Consider the following 25,061-nt stretch of genomic DNA (forward strand, 5'->3'; position numbering starts at 1 on the left):
TCCTTCGAGCCGGATTTGAACCAGCGACCTAAGGATTTCAGCTACTGCCTCTACAGTCCTCCGCTCTACCAACTGAGCTATCGAAGGTACGTCGATATTTCCCCTCACACAGGACAGGCTGATGGGTTCAGTCAGGGTGAAGTTATCCATGCGTGTGGTTTGGCTAAGGAACGCCGGCTTTCACCTGACTGCTCGTCTTTAGCTAATGATGTTTCCTTTTTCCTCCAGCACGTTTGAGGTTTGTGGTGATGACCACGTGACTGATTCAGGAAGTGGTTCTCAGGTTTGGCGTGCGATTCAAATTCTTCTCTTTTCTTGGCAAATCTTTTGTGTGTGATGAAACCAGCAAGAAAGCGGAGATTTTCCCCTCTCTGGGGAGATTTTGAACTGATCTCGCCTGATAAGGTATTGCTTAATAAGGTCATTTATTAGTAATTAAACTAAGTAATAAAGTATAAAGAACACAGCGGATCCCGTGTTGTTATTTATTTCTTCTAATTTCTGGTATATTAAAAGGCGAAGTGTCTGTTGTGTTCAAAAGAACTTGGATTCAAAAATCCAGGTAAGCCGTTTAGGACGCAGTGATAAGACTGTATACAAACATAAAATTGCACAGTTCGTTTGTATTAGACACCATTAATTTATGTTTAAAATGTGACTTAATTAGGGACATCTGTAATTGAATATTGCCTTTTTCTTTCCTCATCAGGGGAGAAGAATTTTCTCTGAAAACTATGGTTTTCAGGACACACATCCAAAGAGAAAGCCAAGGTCATTGTGTCCAAGGCATCTGCAGTTAGTTCATCAGATATGTGGACCCTTATCAACACTGATGCATATCTAGCTGTGACATGCCATTTTATACATGCAAGCAGCTCTTTGCATTCTGTTTTCCCTGCAGCAAATGCTGCTGAAAATTTCGCAAAAGTAGAAGCAGCACTTGTGTCAGAATGGGGTATTACACACACTTTTAATGCCTTGTGACTGATGTGCGTGGCACAAATTATTGTGTGGCGCAAAGTTTAAATTGACACATTAAAAAGGGCTCCTGACTATATAACTCTGTTGCCTGACATCTGGGCAAACTGTAGGAAGACAGTGGATTATTTCAAGAGCACTTTCCACTGGAAACATCACTTTACTTATTTTATTGTAATATTCTACACAACACCATGTTGTTTAGGTTGCTGCTGCAATGACACTGGAAATAATCATTTTTGTTGGCTACTTTTATAGAGGCTGACACAAGTGCTGGAGCAAATGAGCCAGCTAGCACTGAAGCTAATTCAAGAGGTGGATACATGCTAGAACAGCACATAGCATAATGCGCCGACGTGTTCATGACCTCAGGGAATGTGTAAAAGTAGCTTTGGCAGACTTACACACTGACATTGCCCCACTCTCATCAGAACACTTTGAAATTATTGCAGGATGTCTAAGAGTGCCGTCCATATTTAATGATACCACAGGTAAGCTGTTAGAGGAGAAGAGAGGGTCATCATCAAATTTCAGTCATTCAGAGGTTTTACAAGGTAAAGCAGGAGATGCAGGGAAGAGGCTAAATTCTGAATATACTGCTGTTATAAGAAACAGCGTCCTTCCTCCTCCTCCTCATCATTACAACCCCATATATCAGAAGCATTTCAGCCTGTGACTCAATGTATATGGATACATTCTAATTATTTTTTGTATTTAGTCACTTGGAACCTGTTTGCTTTGGTAGCAAACATCATTTGGACCCCACAGTACTGCAGATGAGGAACAGTACTGTGGAAAAGATGTTATTTTTGTTCACAAATTAATAAATGTTGTCCCTATTTTACATGTAGCATGTCCTTAATAATAAAAGCACATTCACATCACAACTTTCTCCCTAGTTTGTTTCCACCATATTCATAAGTTCAGAATTCATGTATTGGCATCACAAACATTCATTTCATCAATTCAAAGCTCCCTCCTGGACTCCCACTCTCTGTTGGGCTCACTTTTTTTTTCTTTGCAAGTAACATTCGTCCCTCAAATTTTTGCAGGTGCACTTTCTCTCAGGTCAGTAGTGATAGTTTCATTAAACTCCCTCTACTTGCTGATTACAAGTCCTTATATTAAGGCTATGAATATTGTTATACTGAGGTGATGATTGTTATTTGCTCACTGATAAATTAAAAAACTGGTGAAAAAGTATCTTGAAATGCACAGAGGAAATCAACAGCAGGCTGGTTACAGTGTATCTACATGCTTCATTTAACACAGAATCATAAGTCCCCCATCTGTTTGCCTGGTAACCAAATACCAGTCGATCCAGGTGGTGTCCTGTGATGCTCCTCAGATGGGTCAGCGCCAGATGTTCATACGCCTGCATGACTACAAATGTCAGTGATACAAGCCTGTAGTTATTTAATGCTATGATGGATGTGTTTTTTGGGGATTGGAATTTAGGTGGACCTTTCAAAGCATGATGGCGTTTGACAGGGTTGAAAAATGTAGATAGAAGCCAGCAGGTCAACACAGATGTGGAGGGGTGAGGTTTGTGGCTCCGCTGCAGAGGAGGGGGGTGACAGGGAGGCTGGCAGGGCATCTGGGAACTATTTGCTAATCATGCTCTCCCTATTTCAGTAGGGACACGACAGCTGGAACGTTGTCATGAGCAAGAGCTGGAGTTTTTGTGGTGTAATCACACTGAAAAATAAACCATCACTTCCCTGCAAACACAGGCTGTGTGTGTGTGTGTGTGTGTGTGTGTGTGTGTGTGTGTGTGTGTGTGTTGTACTTGGTCTGTAACACCTTTTGTTACAACAGACTTTAAAATGAAATGGCAAAACTCTCTCTGGGCATGATGCTTTCCTAATTTTGTGTCACTTCACTACTACTTCACTTGTTATGTATGCAGGCTGAGTTTCAGGAGGAAGGGTAATGCTTGGTTTATGCTTCAGTGGGAAATCTACGCCATACCTTGCACCATAACCGGAAACTTCTTTTAAACCTATGACGTAACCTTCCACATAGCCTGAAGTGCACCTCCACAGAAATGTAGCTACATGTCGGGTCAATGCAGCCTGAAATGACCCAAATGGCATTAAAGGTTGCGGTGTAGGGTTAGAGGAGTTTTTGTTTATGTCGTAAGTGAGGACATACGTTTCCTGTAGAAGTCTAAATCAAGTTTAACAGAGGCGTATTCTTACCTGAGGTGGGGTAGTGTGTGGACAAGGGCAGGAATGTGTCCCTTTTAAAAGTGCATTAGAACATTTTCTAAAGTTCTTGGCTGGAGGGGGATGGTTTCCTGTAGTCCTGTAGGCTTTTCCACACTGATGCAGGGTCATTACTCAAGAAACCTGCTGTCAGCTTTTCAACACAGCGTCTTTCGGCAACTTAAATCTCCTTTCAATTCCCCAGTTTGTTGTCGTCTTGGTGCTTATTTTATCGAAATGAAATTATCATGTCTTTTTTTTCCTTTTTTCTTTGAGAATTTGGGGGAATGGAGATGAGGAGTAGTCAGTGCAGAGCAGCCTTGAAATAGTTTTCTTACCAGTGTTTCATATCTTTATGCAGCTAGATGGAAATAAAACGACCACGGAGAGATGCAAAATGTGTTGGGGTTTTTTAATTTTGTGTCTCTTTTAATCAGTCTATGTCACTAATACCAAAATAGACCAACATATGCAGTGTGTGTGCTCTCTTACTGTCATAAGTTGCCTGCATGTTTGTAAAACCAGTGTGTAGACACCTGACGTAGGAAGTCTTTTTTTGTCCGCTAGTAAAAACATATGGAAGCATAAGGTAATGGTACTTTTCAAAAAATGTTCATTGTGAAACATTAACTGACATCAGGTCAGTTAAACAGTTGTTTTTTTAAATTTATTTTATTGATTTAAACATAAACATAATTAAATGAGAAAAAATGAACCCACGGTCCTAAAGGACAGTCCTTCGTCTACTGACTGGTCACATAAATTAAAAGGGTGAGATTGTGTTTATATAAATTTAAAGACACAATCATTGTTTTGTTTCTTATCAACTTAGTTTCAGTTACTAATTTCCTACCTTCCCCAGAATGCCCGTTCAAACCCAAAAAATACAGCTGCAGTACATTGTGGTCTTAAATTTTCCATTTATGACCCATCATCAATATGCTGCAACAAAACGCTTATGAATGAAGAAGCAGTTGGTCAGGTGTGTAAAACTAATACAATTCTCTCTTCTCTTTCACTGCTAGTTCTCCCACAGATGTGACTTACTTGATCCCAGCTGACCAAACCAACCCAAATACCAACTTTCTTATTTTTGCTATTAGCTCAACCTTTAAGTTAATTTCTTTATTCATATTTGTTTTGTTTTTACCTTTAAAAACAAAATCCAAATTCTAAGATCAAACAAAGTCCAACTGAAGAATTAAAAGTCAAATCGAAAAGTTAACTCCCTCCAAAATAACATAAATGTACAACTTTTCATCTAACTTTTTTACATTTGTCTCTTTATCACATCATTTAGATTAAAAAAATGTAACTTGGAAAATGTTTAGCCTATTATTCTTTTTTAACAGGTTATTTTTTATTCTTCATCTCATTTCAAGGTTGGGTGAGTGAGGCCTGCGGTTCAGAGTAGAGCCACCGCTCCTCCACATCAAAATGAGCCACTTGAGGTCATTTATGGACCTGACTAGGTGAGCTGTTTATGGTACGTCCGACCAGGAGGATACCCCAGGACAGACACACGACACGCTGAAGAGAGCAAATCTCTCAGCTAATTAGGGAGCGCCGAAGTATTCCATCGTAGGAGCTGGCAGATGGTTGGGAAGAGAGTGAGCTTGTCATCTCTCCTTAGACTTCTGCACCTGTGACCTGACCTAATCTCTATTTTAAATTTTAAATCCAGAGTACAAAATAAAAAATAAAAAAAAAACTAAATTATGATTTAAAAGTCTAATTCACATGTTGTATGAAATATCACACAGAAAATGTTAAAAATTCAGGGTTGTTGTTTCTTTTTAAGTTTGTTTGCCTGATGATTTTGAATTTGATATTTTTATTCAAGAGATAAAATCTGATTAAAAACATATTTTAATAAAAAATGGATGAAATAATGATTCTCTACATTTCAAATGGTTATTTTTTCTCTTTTATAATTTCTTTAAATTTTTTACTTGAATTATTTGAGTCAAGTAAATTAATCATTTTATTATTTTACAACAACTTCTTTTCTATTGGCATACATGGTCTTCCACACTTATCATCATGCCTGTTTCACAGGAAATACCTGCTTACTACTAAAAAATCTAAGATGTGGGCAGAGACTTTATCATATAGTTTCTTTATTTATAGCTGATAAACCCCTGTCTAATACTTTTACTCAACTGTTAAATAACTGCATCCTTAACTCACTGTAACTGTCAGTAATAAAGCCGGATCTGGCATTTTTATGGTTTGCTTTGCACGGTTTCAAAGAGGAAACATTGATGGAAAAAAACAAAAAAAACAAAAAACAAAAAAAACACACAAAAAGCTCAAACCAGTCTACCTATAATCATCCATGTCAACTCTCCCCTGTCCACTGAGACAAAACCCAACAAAATACAAAAATAAAATAAAAGAAGACTTAGTGAAGGAATTAGTTAAGCTGCATAATCAGATCAGCTAAATGTTGTTAAAAATTAATTCAGTGTGAAAATATGTGCTGTCCATGTTCTTAAGACAGGAGATTTCGATCACACCCAGAGAGATCAAGAGAGAAAGAAAAATAACCATTGTAGCCCTGGTAGTCCAAACATTCATGAAGTATTTCCACATACACATTTTTTCTTTTTACACAACATAAAACACATCAGCGACACAAACTGGAAAAATAAGAACATATTCATCAGCTTTTCCACTCTGCAGCCCAACATTCCCCACTACTCCAGAAAGAGTCCTAAATTTGGTGTCCTTCATGTCTAAATGCTGTTTCAGAATTGCTCACAGTCAGTTCAGTAGTTATTCATCTTTGTTCAAAGGCAGATTCTGGTATCTGTCTACGGTTGTAGACGTTCCAAGAAAACCTTCGCCTACTGTTGCGGCGAGTATGTCAAGATCATCCACGCAATCACAAAGTAGAAGAGGAACACCGGGTACACCACCAGTGCCTTGCGGTTGGGAGGCTGGCTGTCGGCGAGGAAGGCTGTGGACGCGAAAGTCGACCAGCCGAAGGACGCTGTGACCACCGCCAGCCGCACTGCGAATACGACCCTCCCGGAGCTGATGACCAGGACAATCCTACACACTACCATGGCCACTGTAAGAGGCATGATGCAATATCCCAACACGCACAGGCTCTGGAAGAAAGAGATGGTGCCACCCAGCAGCTTGGAGTTGAGGGTGATGATGATGGAGCCAAACCACACGATGACGAAGACCTGGGAAGAACAATATGTTTTTGTTAGCAGGGAGTCAGCAGAGGCATTTACTTAAAATACAGAAAAACTGCACATTTAATCCCTGAGGTATCTCAATATATTTGAACAGTGCGTCTCAGCTGTTCTACATAGTAAAGAAATGGTGCTGTGGTAAATGAACGCAACAACTCTTTGGGCCTAAATTGTAAGAAATAAACGTTTAAAATTACAGAAATAAATTTTGGAGCTCAATGCCCAGACTTTCCTGTAATTATAAAGTAGAATTCTTTTGCTAATTCAATTCACATTTTCCAAAGACGTCCAGTGGGCTGGACTGGCCAATTTTGGACCCTGAGCCTTATGTTTGACTCCCCTGCTCTAAGCTATTGCACTTTTGGCACAATCTTACACATAAAAGGAAAAACACCGCCACTTTTCGCCTTTTATATGTGTTCTCCCTTCATTTTAGTCCCTGACACGCGGACACTGTGATTCACCTCCTCTCAGAAGCTCTCGATCTGTAATCCTGTCATGAATAATCTACGATTTACATTTAGCTAATAATACTTTTAAGAATTTTCATACGACACAGTGTATGTTACTGTTCGATATTAGTAGTAATGAGCAGAATTCACTAATAACTTTATAAATGTGGTTGAAACGGCTCATTAATTCACGGAGGGATACGCAGTAAAGTTTGAACTGTTGGATCCAGAGATGATGAACCCTCTAACCTCAGCGAACTGCGGTCCTCCCTGGTCCTCGTGGTCGGCCGCACCGCCCTGCAGCAGCAGAGCCAGCGTCACGCAAAGCAGCAGCGGGCCCCACAGGTCCCAGTCCCGCAGCAGAGCCGAGCTCCGCTTCGGGTAGAGGACGTGGATGAACTTGTTCCCCACCGCCCGCAGGTCCCTCATGATGGTGTCCTTAACCGGTTCGTCCAGAGTGGAGAATTCATCATCTCTTCTAGACGGGCCGACGGGCACCGAGATATCCCCTTCCACCGGGATGTCCTCCGAGATGGAAACGTCTGACAGCCCGCCGAACGGTCTGCTGGCCTCCTCCGATGCCGCCATCTTACCTCGCTGAGAAGCTTTGTGAAAACGTCGTCAGAGCTTCTGGGAGATTAGTCAGAAAACTTCATTTAACTTATTTAAAAGAAAAAAAAGCAGACAGAGCAGCAGTTACTGGTGAGTTTAAATCCTGTTCTGTGACTTGGTCTGACGGCGTATGCTCCACGTCAGCTGAGGATTGTTTACTTCCGGCAGACGCTGGATATCCGTGTGGTACGTTCAGGTTCACCTGCGTCAGTTCCACCAGCTATCGTTAAACAAAAATCTGTTCTGAAAGAATTCGAGAGTGAGGAAATTAAATTTATACGAAGAATAGATATATTTACTTCCCATTCATCCTAAAGTAAAAGAAGTAAAGTCCAAAGTCATAAATGAGATGTACCGAATAAATGAATTCCTAAAATGAAAATGTAATCTAGATGGGAACAAGTGTATGATCTGTGAAAATGAGAAGTCTGGATCACTTGTTTTTCTGTTGTGAGTCGGGGAAAGCTGGAATGACGTGTAGCTGGCTACAGTCCAGAGGGATTCGGTTACCACATTTAGCAGTCACTCTAATTACATTTATGGATATGTATTGCAAATCTAAATTTGGAGTCTGTTATCAGTACAGTGTTGTTATTAGGGAGATATTTTATTCATAAATGTGGATATTTTAAAGCTAAACCATGCAACAAATGACTGAACAAATATAAACTCCCGATTAAGAGTCAAAACTTGCAAATAACACGGTTTGCTCTATTCAGTAATAGTTTCTGTATTCAATAAATTAAATTAAATTTTAAGATGACCCCACCTTTTCCAGATACAGTGCAGGATTTGTCATTTCTTCACATTTTGTGTCTATTTTTCACGTTTCACTTTTTGTTATTCTTTTTTCTTTCCTTTTTAATGCTATACTTTGTGTATATTAGTTTCTTGAATAACCATTGTTGGTGCCTTTTTGTCTGTAGCGAGGTTCATAAATAAAGTTCTTTAAAAAAAATGTGACCTCCATTTTTCAAGACGGTCAGTGAAGGTGTCGTCAGCCGTCGAGGACTGGTGACGTACTAAGTGGTCGACGGTTGTTTAATCTTGTGTTTAAATTTCGGTCTCGCTAACCAAGAGACATTTTCTCGCTGCAGAAGCTTGAAAATAAACGTAAATAAAAATAAAAGTCGATGATGTCCACGACGTAAGCTCCTTGGTGTTGTGTTTTCACGTTGACTCGTGTGTGGAGGCATCAGGACGATGGATTTCTGCGGGAAACAGGTGAAAGCAGACTGCGAGCAGCTCCTGAAGCGCTTCCAGCGAACACAGTCCGTCCGCTTCGAGATTTTCGCCAGAATATGGAGAGAGATGAAGTTCTCACAGATTTTCTAGTAGGTTTTCTGCTCAAAACATCCCTTTGTTTTCCACCAAAGGTGTTTGAGTCTTCTTACCCAAATTCTTTTGAGGTTTTTTGTGTGTCAGAATGAGAAAGCTTTTCTTTAACTTCATGTCACCCTTATTATCTTTATTATTAAAAGGCAAACATTTCACACACAAGTGTCCAATTTATAGACACACTTAATTTCCAGGAAAGCAAAGTACACAATAATTAAGGTGAAAGGGCCATGAACAAATAATCTCAATGGTGAAAACATGGATAAACACACAGGAAACAACAGAATAAATTACATTTAAAAAATTAAACTGGAGATCATGTATCACACCAGCAGCAGCACCACTGAGCTCTTAGACCCCTTACTGGTGAAATCCTTTCTCAGTGTTGTATGTTTCTCTCGCTGTAGTGGCACTGTGAATCACGAGAAGCGAAAATTCAGTCGTCTGATACTGGACGTGGCCTCTGTCTTCTTCCTGCCACCCTTCAGCTTCCAGATCCGAGTAGGAGGACTTTACCTCCTGTACAGCTTGTATCAGTGCCAGAATGCGTCACCCTCTGAGCAGGTCAGGACCGACAGCACATGTACTTTCTCTTTAAAGTGATCAGCAAACTTGAAATAAAGCTCTTGCTGTGTCTCTGGCTGCAGATCCGTCTGGCACTGAAGGACTGGGCGGACGTGAAGACGTTTGAGAAAGACGCTACAGTTGCTCAGCACTTCGACGTGATCTACATCCTCCAGCAGCTCATGTTCTGTAAAGCTTTCCACTTCACCGCCACACCCTCTCTGGTTAGTTTCCTGTCTAAATATTTTAAATATATTTTAATGTGGATCTATTTTATTTTATTTTCAGCTTCCATGATATTGTGCCCACAGCAACCTCAGAATTCTGCTCTCAGCTGACAGGAATTGTGGTCCATCCAAGGCTAGAAACATTACATCACCAGTTAGAGTAGATATATCTTCTTTCCTTCCCCCAGCTCACCTACAATAAGAAGAGGAAGGTGGAAAGGTCGCCAATGCATGAGGAGTTCATGGAGCGAGTGTCCCGTCCACAGGAGCTGGTTAACATCGAGCTGCTGGAAGTAAGTCGATCCTTCCTTCCCCCTACTACCCAAACCCCACCAAATGTAGTTACATAGCAGTCAAGCTGCATCACATTTCAGGCTGCATTTCTCTGCAGAAGCATCCTATTCTCTCTGTGACATTAAAAATACTCAACTCAAAGTGATTTTAGCTGCATAGGAGGGCAGGAAAGTGAACACAGGAATGACATGGAGCATCCTTTCAGATTTCAAAATAAAAATACTGCGGTTTGTGAAAAGGGGGGTGGACATCAACAACACAACATCACAAACAGGTATCTTTGTTGTCTTGCAGGAACTGGACAACATTCACCAGCACTATGAGAATCTGAAGGCATCCACCCTCTCTCTGACTTCAGCACAGCAAGATCCGTCAGTCAGCCTGATCCGTAAAAACCTCGTCCCTCAGCTTCGCAGCGCTGTGGTCGACTTCTACAATTGGCAGAAAAGGAAGGTCTGAAAACAGAACATATCTCCTGTTGTTACAGTTTATTTTACCATGTTATAGCTTCACTTTTTGTGTGTTTTCCCACCTCTGATGTGATGCTGTGTCATGTTTTGTCCTGACAGGACAGTGTGGATGAAGAAGAGGACAGCAGTGAGGGAACATCATCCCAGCAGGAGGTGAGATAGCCATTTCAGTGTCTTACCTCATGTCTCTTGCAGGTTTAGGTGATGAATCACAGGAAGTCAGTCAGTTTTCCAAAGATGCTGTAACTTTCTCCAGAGACACCTCTGTTGACCCGCTGTCTTTGTGTGTGTCCTCAGTGCTCCAAAAGGGCAGGGCTCCTTGCTTCCATCAAATCGAAGGCGTACGGACAAGCAGCAGAGGTTTGTGTCAGTGGATACAGTCTTTACTGATTTTTATATTTATTGTGACAATTTATTATTTTATATATGTTTTTTTCCCTCAGGCCTCCAAGTCAAGGCGTCACCGCCAGGTGGAAGTGGATTTCACCAGTAACGAGGCCAGATCCGCCCCCACGTTAGGTCGCTCCAGAATAACCAAGCCGTCACTCAAAGCCAGAACCAGTGAGAATCTCCATATTTCAGGTAATCTTCCTGTAACCACTAAAGATAAACATTTCACACTCGTTCCTGCTTTATGTGCGATCCCAGGCCCTGACATTGACAAACTGGTTTGCATTAGACTTACCTTCAGTAAGTTGTAGGAAATTATCAGCATGCTTTAAGATGCCATATTTTAATAAATAAATAAAAAAACTATTATTGCTATCCCCCTTCTGTTCTTTATTGCGGATATAATTAAGTCCTCCGAGGCACCGGTAAAATTAAACAGTGACACTGAAGTGCTAAAAAAACACACAGAAACAGCCCGGATTTAATCTATAAAGCGCCTCAGTTAGGCTAATCACTGCACATGTACACTATGCTTTATATTTTCCATCTGCTGATTATTAAAATAGAATTAGAATAGAATTTTATTACATGGAAACTCTTTATGAATGAATCCTTTGTACTTCTCAGGTGACTTGTGGACGGAAGCAATGACGACCACTAAGATCAGTCGGCTTGCACAGCTCGAGTCTGCTCGTGATGGTAAGCGTGATTAGGCTCGTTTATATTTCATGTGTTTGCTCACTGGCCTCTGCTGTGTTTTCGTTGGCTGGCTTGTGCTCTTTATGTTCTTTTTCTTGCAGATAAACCGAAACAGTACAAAAAGTTCAAGTGGTCCTGAAGAAACTGCACAACACTGGAGCTGCTGTTCAGAGCATCCACTGAAGTCTGATATGTGCTTTGCTATTGTAATAAATCATGTTGACATATTTACCTTTTTTTTTAATCATGTTTTTAAATTATTTTTTAATCAGTTCATTGGTGGTTACATTACAGTTACAGTAAATTAACAGAAACATTGTTCATAGTAAAGCTTATCGCTATGTAGCTTTCTCTCTGAAGGAAACACCATCTGCTGAAGCATTTTCATTCATGTGTTTATATATTTCAATATTTGATAAAATTTGATAGTTTAATATAAAAACTCATTTTTTTTACAGTTACAGTTGTCTGTCTCTTTCTTGTGTAACATTCCATGTGTTTGAAAATGTGGACATCTGGTTTTCAGTAGCCTGTCTTGCTATTTAGTATAACCTCAAATTTGTTTTTCATTATCTTCTTTTTGCTTGATTTGTTTTTCCTCGCAGTGCTTATAATTTTTGGGCAAATGCCAAGATGTCATCTGGAGGGAGGTTTGTAAATGCAACTTTAGCCTAAGCGATGCCTAAGCTATGTTTAGCAGCTTTAGAACTGTAAATTTACTATTTAGCACTTTGTTTTCATTTTTTTTGGACATTTTTAGTAATTAATAAATTAAGTAATGGACTAATTAATAAATAATGTATGACAGATTTTTTTAAATATGACTTTTATATGCTTGAACTATACATTTTGACAAAATGAGAGCCCAGACCTCAGCATCAGGCAGCAAACATCCAAGAAAGCTGTGGTGGAAAGTCTGCAACGAGGTCAGCTGTGGTCAAGCTTTTTAATTATTGCATGCAGGAGAGAAAAACAGACATCGACCATCACAGTTACACAGTCAGGAGAGCTCTGCCCTTGAGACGTCGCAGCTCCCTTTTCACACACAACTCTCTGTATCGTTTCAGTTACAATAGTTTCTTGTCGACCTGCGCTGTTGCTGGGCAGAGAGCTTCCACACTATGCTCCAGGAAGCACCTGCCTCCCTGGGAGTTTCATACAGTCAGCACAGCAGATAACATAGTTAAGCTAAGCTAAGCAGGTCATATTGACACATGCATCCTTCACCTAAGAAATAAAAGGCTATGCAAAGTTCTACAGTGAACTTGAAACCACTTAATCTAAATGTGAGAATAAACTAGAATTTTGCCTTCACGCGTTTTTAAAATGTCTCTGAAGAAGCCTGGAGAACTGTTCCTGAAGACTATTTAAGGAAATTCCAAGAAAGCTCGCCTAAGGAAGTTCAGGCTGTGTTGAAGATTAAAAATTGTAATATTAAATATTGACTTTCAACCTTATTAGAACTGTACAAACTCTGCATTTTGGTGTGTTTGCACAAGACTTTTACATAGTACTGACTGTATGTGTGAAACAATATTGTTAACTCATTATAACTTACACCTATTTGGCCAAAAAATAAAATAAAATAACAAGATCACAAAATATTGAGTTGTAAAACAAATAACCGATAGACTATTTAAATTAATCAAATGTCCCACAGTCAGTGAACGCCTCACCGCTCACCGCTGTGTGACTGCAGATCTGCGGGTCTGGAGGATGAGGAGCGGCGGGGATGCTTGCTGCCCCCTCTCCTCCGATGATACATCCGATTCTGCTCGTAGTCTGAAGGGAAACAGCCACAGCCATGGCCTCTGACAGTAAGTATACCCACCTCCTCACCGTGTGACTGCATCTAATGTTTTTAGTTTGCTTTTTTCTCTCCCTGTCTGCTGTTTTCAGGCTCCCCTCCTGGTTTATTTTGACTGACTGGGAGCGCCAGTACATGAAGGCCAATTTATCAATTCCTTTGATTTGCTACAGATATTTTTCATATGGAGCGAGACTGTTGCTCTTAAAGAACCTTTTCCAGTCATCATTTAAGCGAATTTAATTAATTATGTCAATCGTTCTGCTGGGGCTTACAGCAAATTTGTGATACTCCGGAGAGTTAATAGTTGCCTCATCATGGCCACTTCAAGGACGCCTATTTTGCTCGCACAGTTGGGTATAATAGCTAATTGCACATGAAGAGCATATAATATGAGAGACATTGCAATATATATCGGTAAGGACCTTGATAGAATGTAGCGGGATGTGCTGGATGTTACACGGGGTTTCCCTTTCTTCTGCCAGTGGGTTTCCCAAAAGCAGAGCCTCCCTTTAGGCTGCTCTGTCAGTCAGGCGGCGCAGGTGGTGGGGACAATGATGGTTTGTCAGGTAGAAGTGGTTCAGAAACAGACACGGAGACGTCGTTTTGTTTCATAAATTAAAGCCAGAAACACGTGTCACGTGTGTTGCATAAAAATAGTTTGCAAGTTCAAGTTGAACTGTCGAGTTACCCTGTGTCTTTCAAGCAGAGTATTAGAACTACAGAACTACAACATGGCATATTCATTCATTCATTCATTCATTCGTTCATTCAAATAGAGAGTAACTCAACAGCTGTACATATGATATCTATGCGAGGCTTGCTCTTCAACGACTTTAAAACTGTAGCCCTTTGTATGTAGAAATATTTTTGCTGTCACTATTGTTAATAATAAAAATTGATTTTGAGGAAATAGATGTTGGTGAAATGCAACAAAATGCAAGCCATGTTAGGGTAAAAAAGCATAAAGGCTTATGTGCAGGTCGGTTAAGTCGGTATCATGAGACTTCAGATGCAGCTCCAAAAAGCTGATTCTGTTCATCTGGGCATAACGTGAATATCCTGCAGCAGTAACGCCAAATGGCCATGTTAGGTGACAGGCAAAGTGTTGTTATTTTTGTTGTAGAATTTAGTTTACTGATAACATTTTATTTAATATATTTTAGTGTGCAGTCGATTTACTTAGACAAAACAAAAAAATCATGGGCACTGATGCATGCAGGAGGACATTGCAAAGCATAAGTGTGCTTCCTCGTGCTCAGGCCACATTTGCAATAGGTATTGTTAGCTCTGGTATATTTCATATTTGTCAGGAGGCTTGACTACTAAAAAGATCCTTCTGTCAAGATTTAGAGGACACTTACTTTGACAGAAGGAGACCAGATAGTTGCTTAAATACATGCAAGTGTGGGCTGTGTGAAAGACCACAGGCAGGTTGTCATGTTAAGATTTAGTGTCTTTTCTTTAGCCTGGTGATGCTGGTGTGAATAGCCGTTGTATTAAAACCCACCCCAGGTGAGACACCGACCAAGGAATAGGCTTATTTCTGCTTAAATTGGAAGTTGTCCTACATGAGCTTCCAAAAAACCTTTCACATACAGTTTACTGTGTCAGCTGTGACTTTGAGAATGAAAAACATGTTACTGAAAATGAGAAACTCATCTGTAAGTCAAGAATTATTGGGGATCATAAAAAATCTATAGATGTGTGGAACAGCAGTCAGAGACTTTTTGAGATGGCTTATACTGGATGTTTACATCTTAACCTGTCAGTGATGCTAAGACAAGATTCAGAACAGCATCAAAGCAATGCTCAGCATGCTCCGCAAAACAGTAGGAAGCAGTTAGCCATGCACGAGAGGCTGTTTCTGGTTATTGTGGCCTAGTTACAGACTGCTTCAATGTCTTATTCATGGCTCTCTCCTCCCCGCTGTGGAGGAGGGCTCTCAATACGATCTAATGTTGCTGCTGCTGTGTTGCTGTGTGTGTGTGTGTGTGTGTGATTAGCAGTATTAGGACATTTAAACTGCCTTGAAACCCATTTTCCCCTCGTTTTTAAGAATAAAGGCCTAATGGTGGAGTTATAGTGCCCTACTAGAAAGAAGGCCCACATAGCCAGTCACTGTTGCTTTGCCTTACAGGCTTATTGAAGTCACTAAAAATTTCTCGCAAGAGTAGATATTAGTAGAAAGTAAACTGAAGCTACAGCAGGTATCGGCCACAGTCAAAAGTGTCCACAGGGGGGCACAAGAGTTCTTTTTTGGCTGTCCGGCAAACAGTGAAAATTTGGGTCCACTGTTCTCTCTGGTTTAATTTTGTTTGGGGGCTTTACCACCCTCTGATGGAAATATCTGACTTATGATGAGCTCAGTGTTCCTCTGTGTTCAGTAGTCAGTCTTTAGCTGTCTCTGCTGCTGAGCAGGTACTGTGTGTGTGGATGATTTATTGGCGTTTGTTTGCTTGCTGCAGCTCGAATGGCTAAAACCTACGACTGATGCCCACATTAACAATGAATAATGGATGAATCCTGAACTATTTTTAATTGCTGACATGCATCCTGCTGCATCTGAGGGCTAGCAGCACCTGTCCAGTTTAACATTGAGCTCAAAGCCTGGTTAACCTGTGCGTCATGCTGTTTAGCGTTAGCGCGAGTATCAGTTAGGTAGATTAATGCATCTCTATAGTTTGTGCTCCATGTAGCAAAAAGGAAAAAGCTTTGTTTTTATATGTCCTATAAAACTTGTGTCTGATACCGTAGCGTACTCCTGTGGCCACTTCAAAAAAACATTGCATTATCAGTTAATCCATTTTAAATGTGCCAAGTCATCAACAGCATCATTAATAATTTAATAATATATGAATTATGTTGCCTAATTTAATGACATTGTTTTGATTATACTGTTTACTTACAAAGCATAACAGCAAACCCTGGGAAGATGTTGCCAAGGCAGAAACTAATGGAAGTCCTAATGATTAATAAACAAAATCCAAACACTAAATATTCCACTTCAACTGTTGTTTGTGCTGCCCCAGGTGGCCAAAAGTTGTTATTGCAAGTTCAGTCATACCTATGTTTGGGGGAGGGCAGGCATATTAAATGCTGTTATTGAACTTAAAAGTTGTGTTAAACAACTAAGCTTCTCATCCTCACTCACCTTCCTGATTCTAAATATAAAAACAAATATTACAAATAAGCGGTTGTGAGCTCTGTAGTCCAGTTGTGTATTCGCTTTCTCTGCCTTCCTCCTCGTTGTTGTGCCTTGGTGGTATTCAGGAAGACACATCTGCCTCGCCCACTGGGAGACAGGAAGGCTGCGCTGATTGATGGCTCACACTGGGCACAAAGCAGCTCAGACTGAGGGATCCGGTTGCATTTACAGGAGCAGGAGGACTGAGGGATGAAGGAGGGAGTGAAGCAGTCAAGTTCTTCACTGGTCAAATTGTAGAGAAGATTAAAATTAGAGTAGAAGGAAGTGAGGAAGAGGAGAAACGGCATGGCCAGGGAAGGAGGAATCACTGAAACTCCGCCGCCAGCAAAAGAAAGTAGGTTAAAAGTTGGAGAGCTTTAATTTCTCAACATTTTCCTTTGATGTATTCTGTTCATTAGGGATTTATACTCGGTATTACGGTTGGTGAACGTTACAAAGACTCCAGAGCTTGTTTTACCCTGAGACATTACCTGTTATGCCTCTAAACTGCGCGGTCAAATTATATCCCCTATATTTTCTAACTAAGTTAGAAATGATCTTAAATAGGAACACAAATGAAGGAGTCCAGAGATTCTCAAGCTGAAACGTACAAATCAACTACGAATTATGTTAAATCGGGACAGTAGAAACAAAACACAAAAAGTTGAAGTCAGCACAGTGAAACAAACCAAATGAATCCAGGTTGTTTTTTAGCTGGTGTGAGGTGGACGGGGAGAGACAAGCTTCTTTGGCTTATCCTCACCCCATCTCCTCGCAGACCTTACCTTCTCCCAGCATGTGAGACTCACCCCAACCAGTCACAGCAGATGGCCCCGCCCCTCCCTGAGCCTGGTTCTGTCGGAGGTTTCTTCCTGTTAAAAGGGAGTTTTTCCTTCCCACTGTCACCAAAGTGCTTGCTCCAAGGGGGTCATCTGATTGTTGGGCAGAGCAGGTCAGGAAGCACAAGTTAGCATGAAAAACACTCGGCAGGTGCCTTAATTAGGTGCTGAACCACTGATGTTGCTCTGGGCCCTCTGCTGGGACAGTGGCCACTTTCTGCCTCTTTTTATTTATCTTCTATTTATTTCTTTGATGCTTGTCTTGTGTAAGCTTTAAATAGTGTTGCTTTTCTTAGTGGTTTGTTAGCGGATTTGTTTAGTAGTTCGATAGACTTTGCAACAAGAAACTTTGGAAATTTCATTTAGATTTTTGTTTTACATGATATAAAATATTCTAAAGTGTAGGTGCTGTTTTTCAAATAAGAAAAGAGAAATATTTATCTGTAGTAATAGCAGAGTCATTTAAGCTCTCATTGCTTCCGTGTACATGTAGTTACCAGTATGGGCGTAAGAGCGAGGTGGCAAAGGCTCTGTGTAAATTAGTGTTGGTGCACAATTGAATAGATAATGTGAGCACTGCTGTTTTTTATGTTGTAAAGTTGAAGGTGTAGTTGGAAAACGGAAAATTTTCAGAGATTCAATCAATATTTTCACTTCTATTAACATGCTTTTAATATACCACTTATGATCTGTATGTGGAACATGCATTTACTTCTAACTCCTAAAATCATAAGTATTAAAATAGTCAGCATTTGTGCTTGAATTTTTTTAACTGTGTGGTAAAGGTTTTACACTGAGAAATGTAGCTAATCATTCAGTTTGACTTAATCTCAAGCGAGCGAGTATCGATGATATAGTCAGTAGTGAAAAAATAGCAACTTCAGTCATGTAGTTGTTTATCTGTTACTGAATTACTTTGGTGTATATGAATGGCATTCAGTTAGTTCTTTATCAACATAAAAAGCCGTAAAACTTATGAAAATACAGTTAAAAGTCAAACATCTGCCCTATCTTGATATTTTCAGCTCCATCCGATCTTATGTCTGACACCCCTAATGTAAAGATTCACAAATGTCAGCAAATTCCTTGAGTGGGATTCCTGAAACTCCTGGAGTGGACGTGAAGGAATGTACAAACGTGGTGAAAGATGTCTTTTCCCTCTGGCAACAGAAATAAACTTACCACAACAAAGAGTGGGCACTCAGGAGGGAAAAGTCCCCAAAGTCCCCAAATTTCATATGTTTCTATCAGAACTGGCAGCACATATAAAACACTGGGACACAACCACACTTTAATTAACACATAATGCACCACATAATGCCGGCCACAATGTTGGCCACTTGCGTAGGTTACGTCATAGGCTCTATAAAGACTCCCGAGCCTCCGGTGTAGCAGCGGAGTCCTCTGGTGTTGCCGTGGTAATGCAGCATTTTACCAGCAGATGGGAGCTCAGCACTAGTATTGTAAATCCTGGTTTCCCAGCAATGCATGAAGCATTAATAGTTTTGTTGCTAAGACATTTAAGGCTTAGAATACTTCACAGGAAGTCATATTCAAAGAAAATTTCACAGTACATCGCAATATAATCAAGTTATTCCTCAGTTAGACAAAAATACGTGCTGTTGAGGGATATCTTTGATTAAAGTTAAGGCTTTAACCAGCTTCATACAGCTCCTGTTCTTTAAAATAAGACAAGCTAGTGAGCCACGCTGATTGGAAAATGTTACCTGAGCGTTTCCTCACTGACACATCTAACCGAGACCAGCTCCTTTTAGAAGCTTTGCTGGAACGGTCATTCACCTCACAGGGATAGACTGGCTCAGCACACATGGCAGCTTCCCTGTAAATATGGCTTTGTTTTGGTTTTTGATTTTTTTAGTATGTTTCAGATAGCTGGTGAAAAGCTGCATGTGGTTAATAATTCATTGAATAATTCTTTGAATCTTTAAATCAGACTAACAAAAAAAAAAAACTGGCTTTACTTGAAAATATTTCTCTTATCAAAAGAAGACGTCATAAAGTGGTAAAGCTCGGTGGTGTTATCACCATCATTTAGGTTTGCTTCAGCTCAAAACAGCTACGGCAGAATATTTCAGTGAAGCTCTAGCTCATCAATTTTGTCTCTACAAAGTATTAATGAGGAGACTTTATGATTCTCCTTCTTCTTGCAGTTAAAAATGCTCAGATTTGCTCAATACCTTATGGTGAGCGTGTTTGTGCCGTCTCCTCATTCGAGTTCACAGGAACCACATTTGGGACCTCAGGGTTGCATGAATAGAGCATTTGCACCTGGCTCAGTTCTGCATATTCATAGACTAGTGAACCCAGAGCCCAGGCTGTCTGACTGTCTTTCTCGGAGCTCCGCTCCAAATGAAACCACTTTTGACTTGTTTTTTTTTCTTCATCATCTCTCAACCCCGAGATGTTCTTGTCCTCCCAGCCAATCAGGACAGACAGATGGCACCATGGTAACATGAGACCTTCTTACATGTGGGTGGGAAAAAACACATTCATTATACCATAATAGAGCCAATGGACTGTTTCCAAGGAAACTATGATTTTCAGGTGTGTGTGTGTGTGCATACGTGCTCTTTACCTTGTGGTCAGTGTGTTTGACAATGAAAACATGCTGTGCCGATGTTTCTGTGTTTCTTAGGCTCCTCGTGGTTGGTGCTGGTGGCTGATTGCTTTTTGTCAGGGTGTTGAACCACAGTTCGGTGTCTCGCCCTCTATGTTCATATACATGTAATGTGATTACTTTGTTGAGGAACAGGTAGTGCACAAGACAGTTTGAAATTTGTGATGAAATTTCAGTTCCAACTTTGTTTTCTTTTATAAATTGTTGTGTATGCGCGTGTGGTGTTTCCTAATGGCAGTCTGCTAGGGACCGGGACTTTTTGCACAGCTCTCAGGCTGACTGAGCACTTTCCGTGAGCCAGACATTACGGGAGTTAGCGTATGTGCCACTGAGCAACCTTTATTCAAAGAACTGAGCCATCCAGTATCTAGTTGTGCTTAATAAATTGACTGGACAAAACATTACTTTTAGAGGTGTTTTGTGGTGTGTATAGAATAATAAAAGAACAAGCAGGAAAAAAAAATGATGATAAATGTAGCCCTACTGGGATACTGAATGGAATAAAACAGGTTTTCATAATTAGATTGTGCATGGTGTTGCTCAATTCCAGACAGAGAAATAATCATCAGGCGTCTGCCTTCATTACAGTGAGAAGAGAGCATTCAGCTGTGTGTTAAAGTATTAATTTGTAGACAGAGGATAAGGAGACACACAAAGAGGCCACAAGTCTTGAAACTAATTACCCACATTAATGAGTGACCTTAGAATGAACTGAGAGAGACAGCATGTACTCCTTATGCTTTATTCATGGCTAAAAGAAGAAGAAGAAGAAAGGAAAAACTACAAAGCAGCATGTTTTTCCTCTTCAAGACCACTCATATCCCTGTTAATGAGTGGTAACAACGTGGCATTCGCTGCCGCTGCTGCTGTGTGACTTCTTTTTTTTAACTTTCTTTTCGAACGCTCAGATCAAAGTGCTCTCTTCTCTCCTCTGGAGCTACTCACTTCAAAGGCGAGGCTGGAAAAGTCAGCAGCTGCATATTAATCAGCGGATAAAGATTTAGCATGCACTGATGCACAAACAGTCTTTCACAACAGAGGTCTGCCGCAGATTAGCGATTGGGAATTTTTCGATTTCTGCATCTCATTACTCGGATCTGATATCTCGCTAAGATCAGCTTGTGAGAAAAAAATAAATAAATAAAATGTGGTCTTGCCTTTTATAGGTTTGCATGTTCAACAAACTGTTTTTAGCTCTTGGTTCAATGAAGAAAATCATCTTTCACAGAGATTATTTTAGATTATTTTCTCATTCAAGTATTTTTATGTTTGAAATTCTGCCTTGTTGAGTGGCACACATGTGCGCTTGTGTGTGTGTGCGTGTGTGTGTGTGTGTGTGTGTGTGTGTGTGTGTGTGTGGCAGGTGTGAGGGCAGACTTTGACCAAGGGTTTCTTCCTGTCCATCTGCATGTAGACAGTGGGAGGCTCTGAGTTTCCAACACTGAGCTCAGTGTCTGACTGTCAGAGCAGCTGAGAGGGAAACTCCAATTTACAGCCACACCCGAACACACCATCCAAACATTTACCGTCACACTGTGTTCACTTCTGCATCTCTTGGGAATTAATTTATTAGGAATTCGTTACTTTTCGGGGATAATCAATATTTGTATAATTCCATTGAAAGGAATTAGAATTCAGTTACCATAACATGTATCGTATATTGTAAATAAATAAGGAGGAGCTGTCTGTTAGCTTCTCCCGTTTAAAAGTAATGTAACACTGATAATGCAGTGAGGTGCGCTCTCTCGGTCGATGTCGTCACAAGCCTGTGAGTGGAGAAGTGAGTAGGTGGCGTGATGTCTTTCAAAGTGAAATTTGGACAGCGTTATAGCCAGAGCAGGAGTGTTCCCGTGCTGCATCTGTCATGCACACTTGCACACTTCTCTCTCTGTGGGAGTGAACAGAAGCTGAACATGTAGAAAGCTGGTGGCCTGTCTGCAGAGACTGTGAGGAACTGGTGACAGCAGCATTTCTTCTTTGAAAGAAAAAAATGCACAGTTTTGTTTTTCTTTGTTACAGTGGTTACAGTTGGCAACTTCACTGAAATAACCCTATATTTATCCTTCAGTCTCTCAACCTTGAGAGACAGAATCATGTGGTGAAGCCCTGCATTGTACAAACTAAGCAATTTGCTTCTGAACACAAATCAAGAATTAATACGTAATTCCCTTTTATGGTTTGCAAGCGTGGAGGAGAAGTTCAGTAATTTTGCTCGTTATTCTTGAGTCTTACTTGTGAGATAGCAGCTGGTGAACAGGCTGTGGCTGTGGTGGGCATTTTCTTAGTAGGCGTTATCCTCTGCACGGACACCAAAACAACATCACTGGTGGTACGCAGATGTCGTCTCTACATTGTCATGTCTGCAGTGTGCAGTTCAAGTGGAACCAAGTGAGAGAAGGTTTGGTTTTCTCTAGTGTTGTTTACGTGAACCAACATCCAGCTGTGGATTTACTGGCAGAACATTGTGCTTTTAATGATGTTAAGTTGAGCTGAGAAATGGTGCTCCAACCTGCTGGTGATATATTTGTATAGTTATGATCAGTGTTAAGGTTGTCACTCAAAACAATTAATTATTATTCATATTTTTAGTATTATTTAATAATAATTGCATTACTTTACTTAATTACTCATTTTGCAACAAAGTAACTGTAGTTGTTGCACTACTTCCCAAAAGGTTGATTCTGTTCATCTGGATATAGCGAGAAACGTTTCGTGACTCATCCACGTGAGTGCACAATGACTGAAACTAGCACCACTGAGTGAACAATGGGCTGTGAGGTCAGTTCCTTGATCATTAATATGCAAATTGTCATGACCATTGATCAACAACCACTGATCAAAGCCCATTGATTACATACCATTGATCAAAGACCACTGATCAATGGTCACGAGTACCATTCACAGAGAGTTGGGGAATGGCTGCAATTATAGCATTTTAAGATGGTGACAGATGTACCTTTAGGGCCCTTACTCGATTCCCTTTTCACGTAAATAACCTCCTTGACTCCGCGCTCAAACCAGCGTTCCTCCCTGTCCAGGATGTGTACATCCTCATCATTGAAAGAGTGTCCACTGGCCTGTAGGTGTAAATAGACTGCAGAGTCCTGGCCTGACAAGGTAGCTCTTCTGTGTTGAACCATCTGCTTCATCAGAGGTTGTTTGGTTTCCCTAATGTATAAATCATAGCAATCCTCCTGCACTTAACAGCGTACACTATGTTACTCTGTTTGTGTTGGTGGACCCGATCCTTGGGCGTGGGCCAGTTTTTGGCGCATCATGTTTTGGCATTTAAAAGCTACAGAGACACGGTGTTTACAAAAAATGTGTCTCAACTGTTCTGATACTCCTGACACATACGGGATCACTGAGGCATTACTAGGCAGCAGTTGTCCTTTTCTCCTGGATTGGCTGGAGCGTTCTTTAAGTGCCGTCCCAGCTTTGACAAATGTCCAGCTGGGATGTAAAGGGTCTTCTTGATGTGCTGTTCTTCTGCCTCCCTGGCCGCTGTGTCTGTGGGGATGGTGTTCGCTCTGTGTTGTAGTGTCCTGATGACACCCAGTTTGTGCTCCAGTTACATCATGGAGCCCTGCTCTCAAAAACTGACGTAGATGTAACACTGTCTAAGGAGCAGGATTTAAGAAATAAATTGAAAAATGTTTATGAATTTCATGTTAGGAAACCAACGATGTACTGTCCACTTTCACTCTCTGTCTCTTTTTCAGTAAAGTTGGTTGGCTAGCTGCACTCAAACAGGAAAATCCATCTGTGAGCTGTAATGTTTGGGTTTGTAAAGCACTTCATAAATGAGGACTGTGTGGAGGCCTGTTTGAGTCAGGTTACAGGTTTTTCACCCGGACCGGCAAGTTGGAGTCAGAAACTCTGATTTTGGCTGGCTGTACCGAGCAGTGCAATCAGGTGTTGTGATCAGCGCTATTTTATGCAATGAATTCTCTTTCTTTGCCCAAGCCATTTCAAACAGTTTGCTACATACACAACTACACCACACCACAAACGTGGATATCCCATCAGCATGTCTGCAGGAAAAACACGATGTATGTGATGCATTTTCACTTGTCTTCGATAAGAAGCAGTTATGTTTTTGGTCTGATATGCATCTAGTAACCTGTGATATTGTAAACTGCTTGTATTGGTAAAAGCGAATATTTTATTGCATAAAATTGTGCTGATCGTATCATTCAAACATCTGCTTTGCCAGCTGATTGCTGGCACACCTGGTCTGGTGAGGAAAAGCTGGAGTGTTGGACTCCAGCTTGTTGGTCTGGTGATCAAACAGGCTCTCCTCCACACTGTGCTCATTTATAAAGTGCTTTACATACCCGAACATTACAGCTAACAGCTGGATTTTCCTGTATGAGTGCAGCTAGCTAAACAACGTAGAGCCACTTACTGCTAAAGAGACAGACAGTGAAAGTGGACAATATGTCCTCGATTTCTTAACATAAAACTCATTGTTAAAGCCAGGACAGCACAAAAGTGATCTTCTTGAACTGACTTTTAGCTTTAGTCTTCTCATTTTCTTTTGAGTTATCGATTCTGTCTCTAGCTGACTAACATAAAATAAAATCTTTTAGCTGCAACCAAACAACCAACCAACAACATGACATCATGTTCCACACAGACAGAAGATGGCGTTAAACATGTTTTTAAAACGGAAACTTGAAGCACTTATTTGTTAAATCCAGCTTCACTGATAGTATCAAATCTGTGTCAGTTTTTAAGAGCAGGGCCCAATGATCCAAATTAGCCTTTATATGTGCAGTGTCCATGCAACAACTTAAATCCACATGTATAGAAGCTTCATTTTAGTTTTTACAATATGAACACAAGTTGAAAATCGGCCCAAAACAACTTTAAAGTGAGAGTGGTTCTACTGTAGAAACAATGGCTGCTGGACTGGAGTCAGCATGCACTCAGCTTTAATGTCACTCTGGGTTTTTTAGGTGTTAGCATGCTGCCTTTGCAGATGCTTTCAGTGAGCCAAAGTTGTGTTAGCAGTAGGGCTGCCACAAACGATTATTTTGATAGTCGACTAGTCACCGATTATTTTTGCGATTAGTCGACTAATCAGATCATGCATCCATTGGACGTACAACTACAGCTTATTGCACCAGCAGCATCTGCTCTTATAT

The 25,061-nt window shown here is 40.5% G+C and overlaps 3 protein-coding genes and 1 non-coding gene across 5 annotated transcripts in view; 2 read left to right on the forward strand and 2 right to left on the reverse strand.

The window, feature by feature from the left end:
• Nucleotides 1-87, reverse strand: trnay-gua (transfer RNA tyrosine (anticodon GUA)). Its single transcript is given in 2 exon segments — nucleotides 1-36; nucleotides 51-87. It is a non-coding gene; the product is annotated as a tRNA-Tyr (tRNA).
• Nucleotides 88-3,583: 3,496 nt separating this feature from the next.
• Nucleotides 3,584-7,625, reverse strand: yipf6 (Yip1 domain family, member 6). The gene is made up of 2 exons (XM_084915185.1): nucleotides 7,096-7,625; nucleotides 3,584-6,382 (listed from the first exon to the last, which is right to left on the reverse strand). The coding sequence occupies exons 1-2, from the start codon at nucleotides 7,432-7,434 to the stop codon at nucleotides 6,035-6,037; spliced, it is 687 nt and encodes a 228-aa protein (XP_084771311.1). The 5' UTR covers nucleotides 7,435-7,625; the 3' UTR covers nucleotides 3,584-6,034.
• Nucleotides 7,626-7,786: 161 nt separating this feature from the next.
• On the forward strand, nucleotides 7,787-11,897 carry snapc1b (small nuclear RNA activating complex, polypeptide 1b). Its single transcript, XM_084915184.1, has 10 exons — nucleotides 7,787-8,792; nucleotides 9,204-9,360; nucleotides 9,444-9,584; nucleotides 9,776-9,880; nucleotides 10,176-10,334; nucleotides 10,451-10,504; nucleotides 10,649-10,711; nucleotides 10,795-10,933; nucleotides 11,369-11,440; nucleotides 11,542-11,897. The coding sequence occupies exons 1-10, from the start codon at nucleotides 8,662-8,664 to the stop codon at nucleotides 11,577-11,579; spliced, it is 1,059 nt and encodes a 352-aa protein (XP_084771310.1). The 5' UTR covers nucleotides 7,787-8,661; the 3' UTR covers nucleotides 11,580-11,897.
• Nucleotides 11,898-13,120: 1,223 nt separating this feature from the next.
• syt16 (synaptotagmin XVI) overlaps nucleotides 13,121-25,061 on the forward strand; it is a 40,232-nt gene continuing 28,291 nt past the window's right edge. For both annotated transcript variants that reach the window (XM_084914286.1, XM_084914287.1), the window contains exon 1: nucleotides 13,121-13,257. In XM_084914286.1, the coding sequence (XP_084770412.1) occupies nucleotides 13,245-13,257 (13 nt within the window). In that variant the 5' untranslated portion in view covers nucleotides 13,121-13,244. The remainder of the gene's footprint in view (nucleotides 13,258-25,061) is intronic.

The sequence above is a fragment of the Perissodus microlepis genome, chromosome 19 (genome assembly GCF_051167445.1).
Source record: "Perissodus microlepis isolate ML-2025 ecotype Zambia chromosome 19, ASM5116744v1, whole genome shotgun sequence".
Classification (NCBI taxonomy): domain Eukaryota; kingdom Metazoa; phylum Chordata; class Actinopteri; order Cichliformes; family Cichlidae; genus Perissodus; species Perissodus microlepis.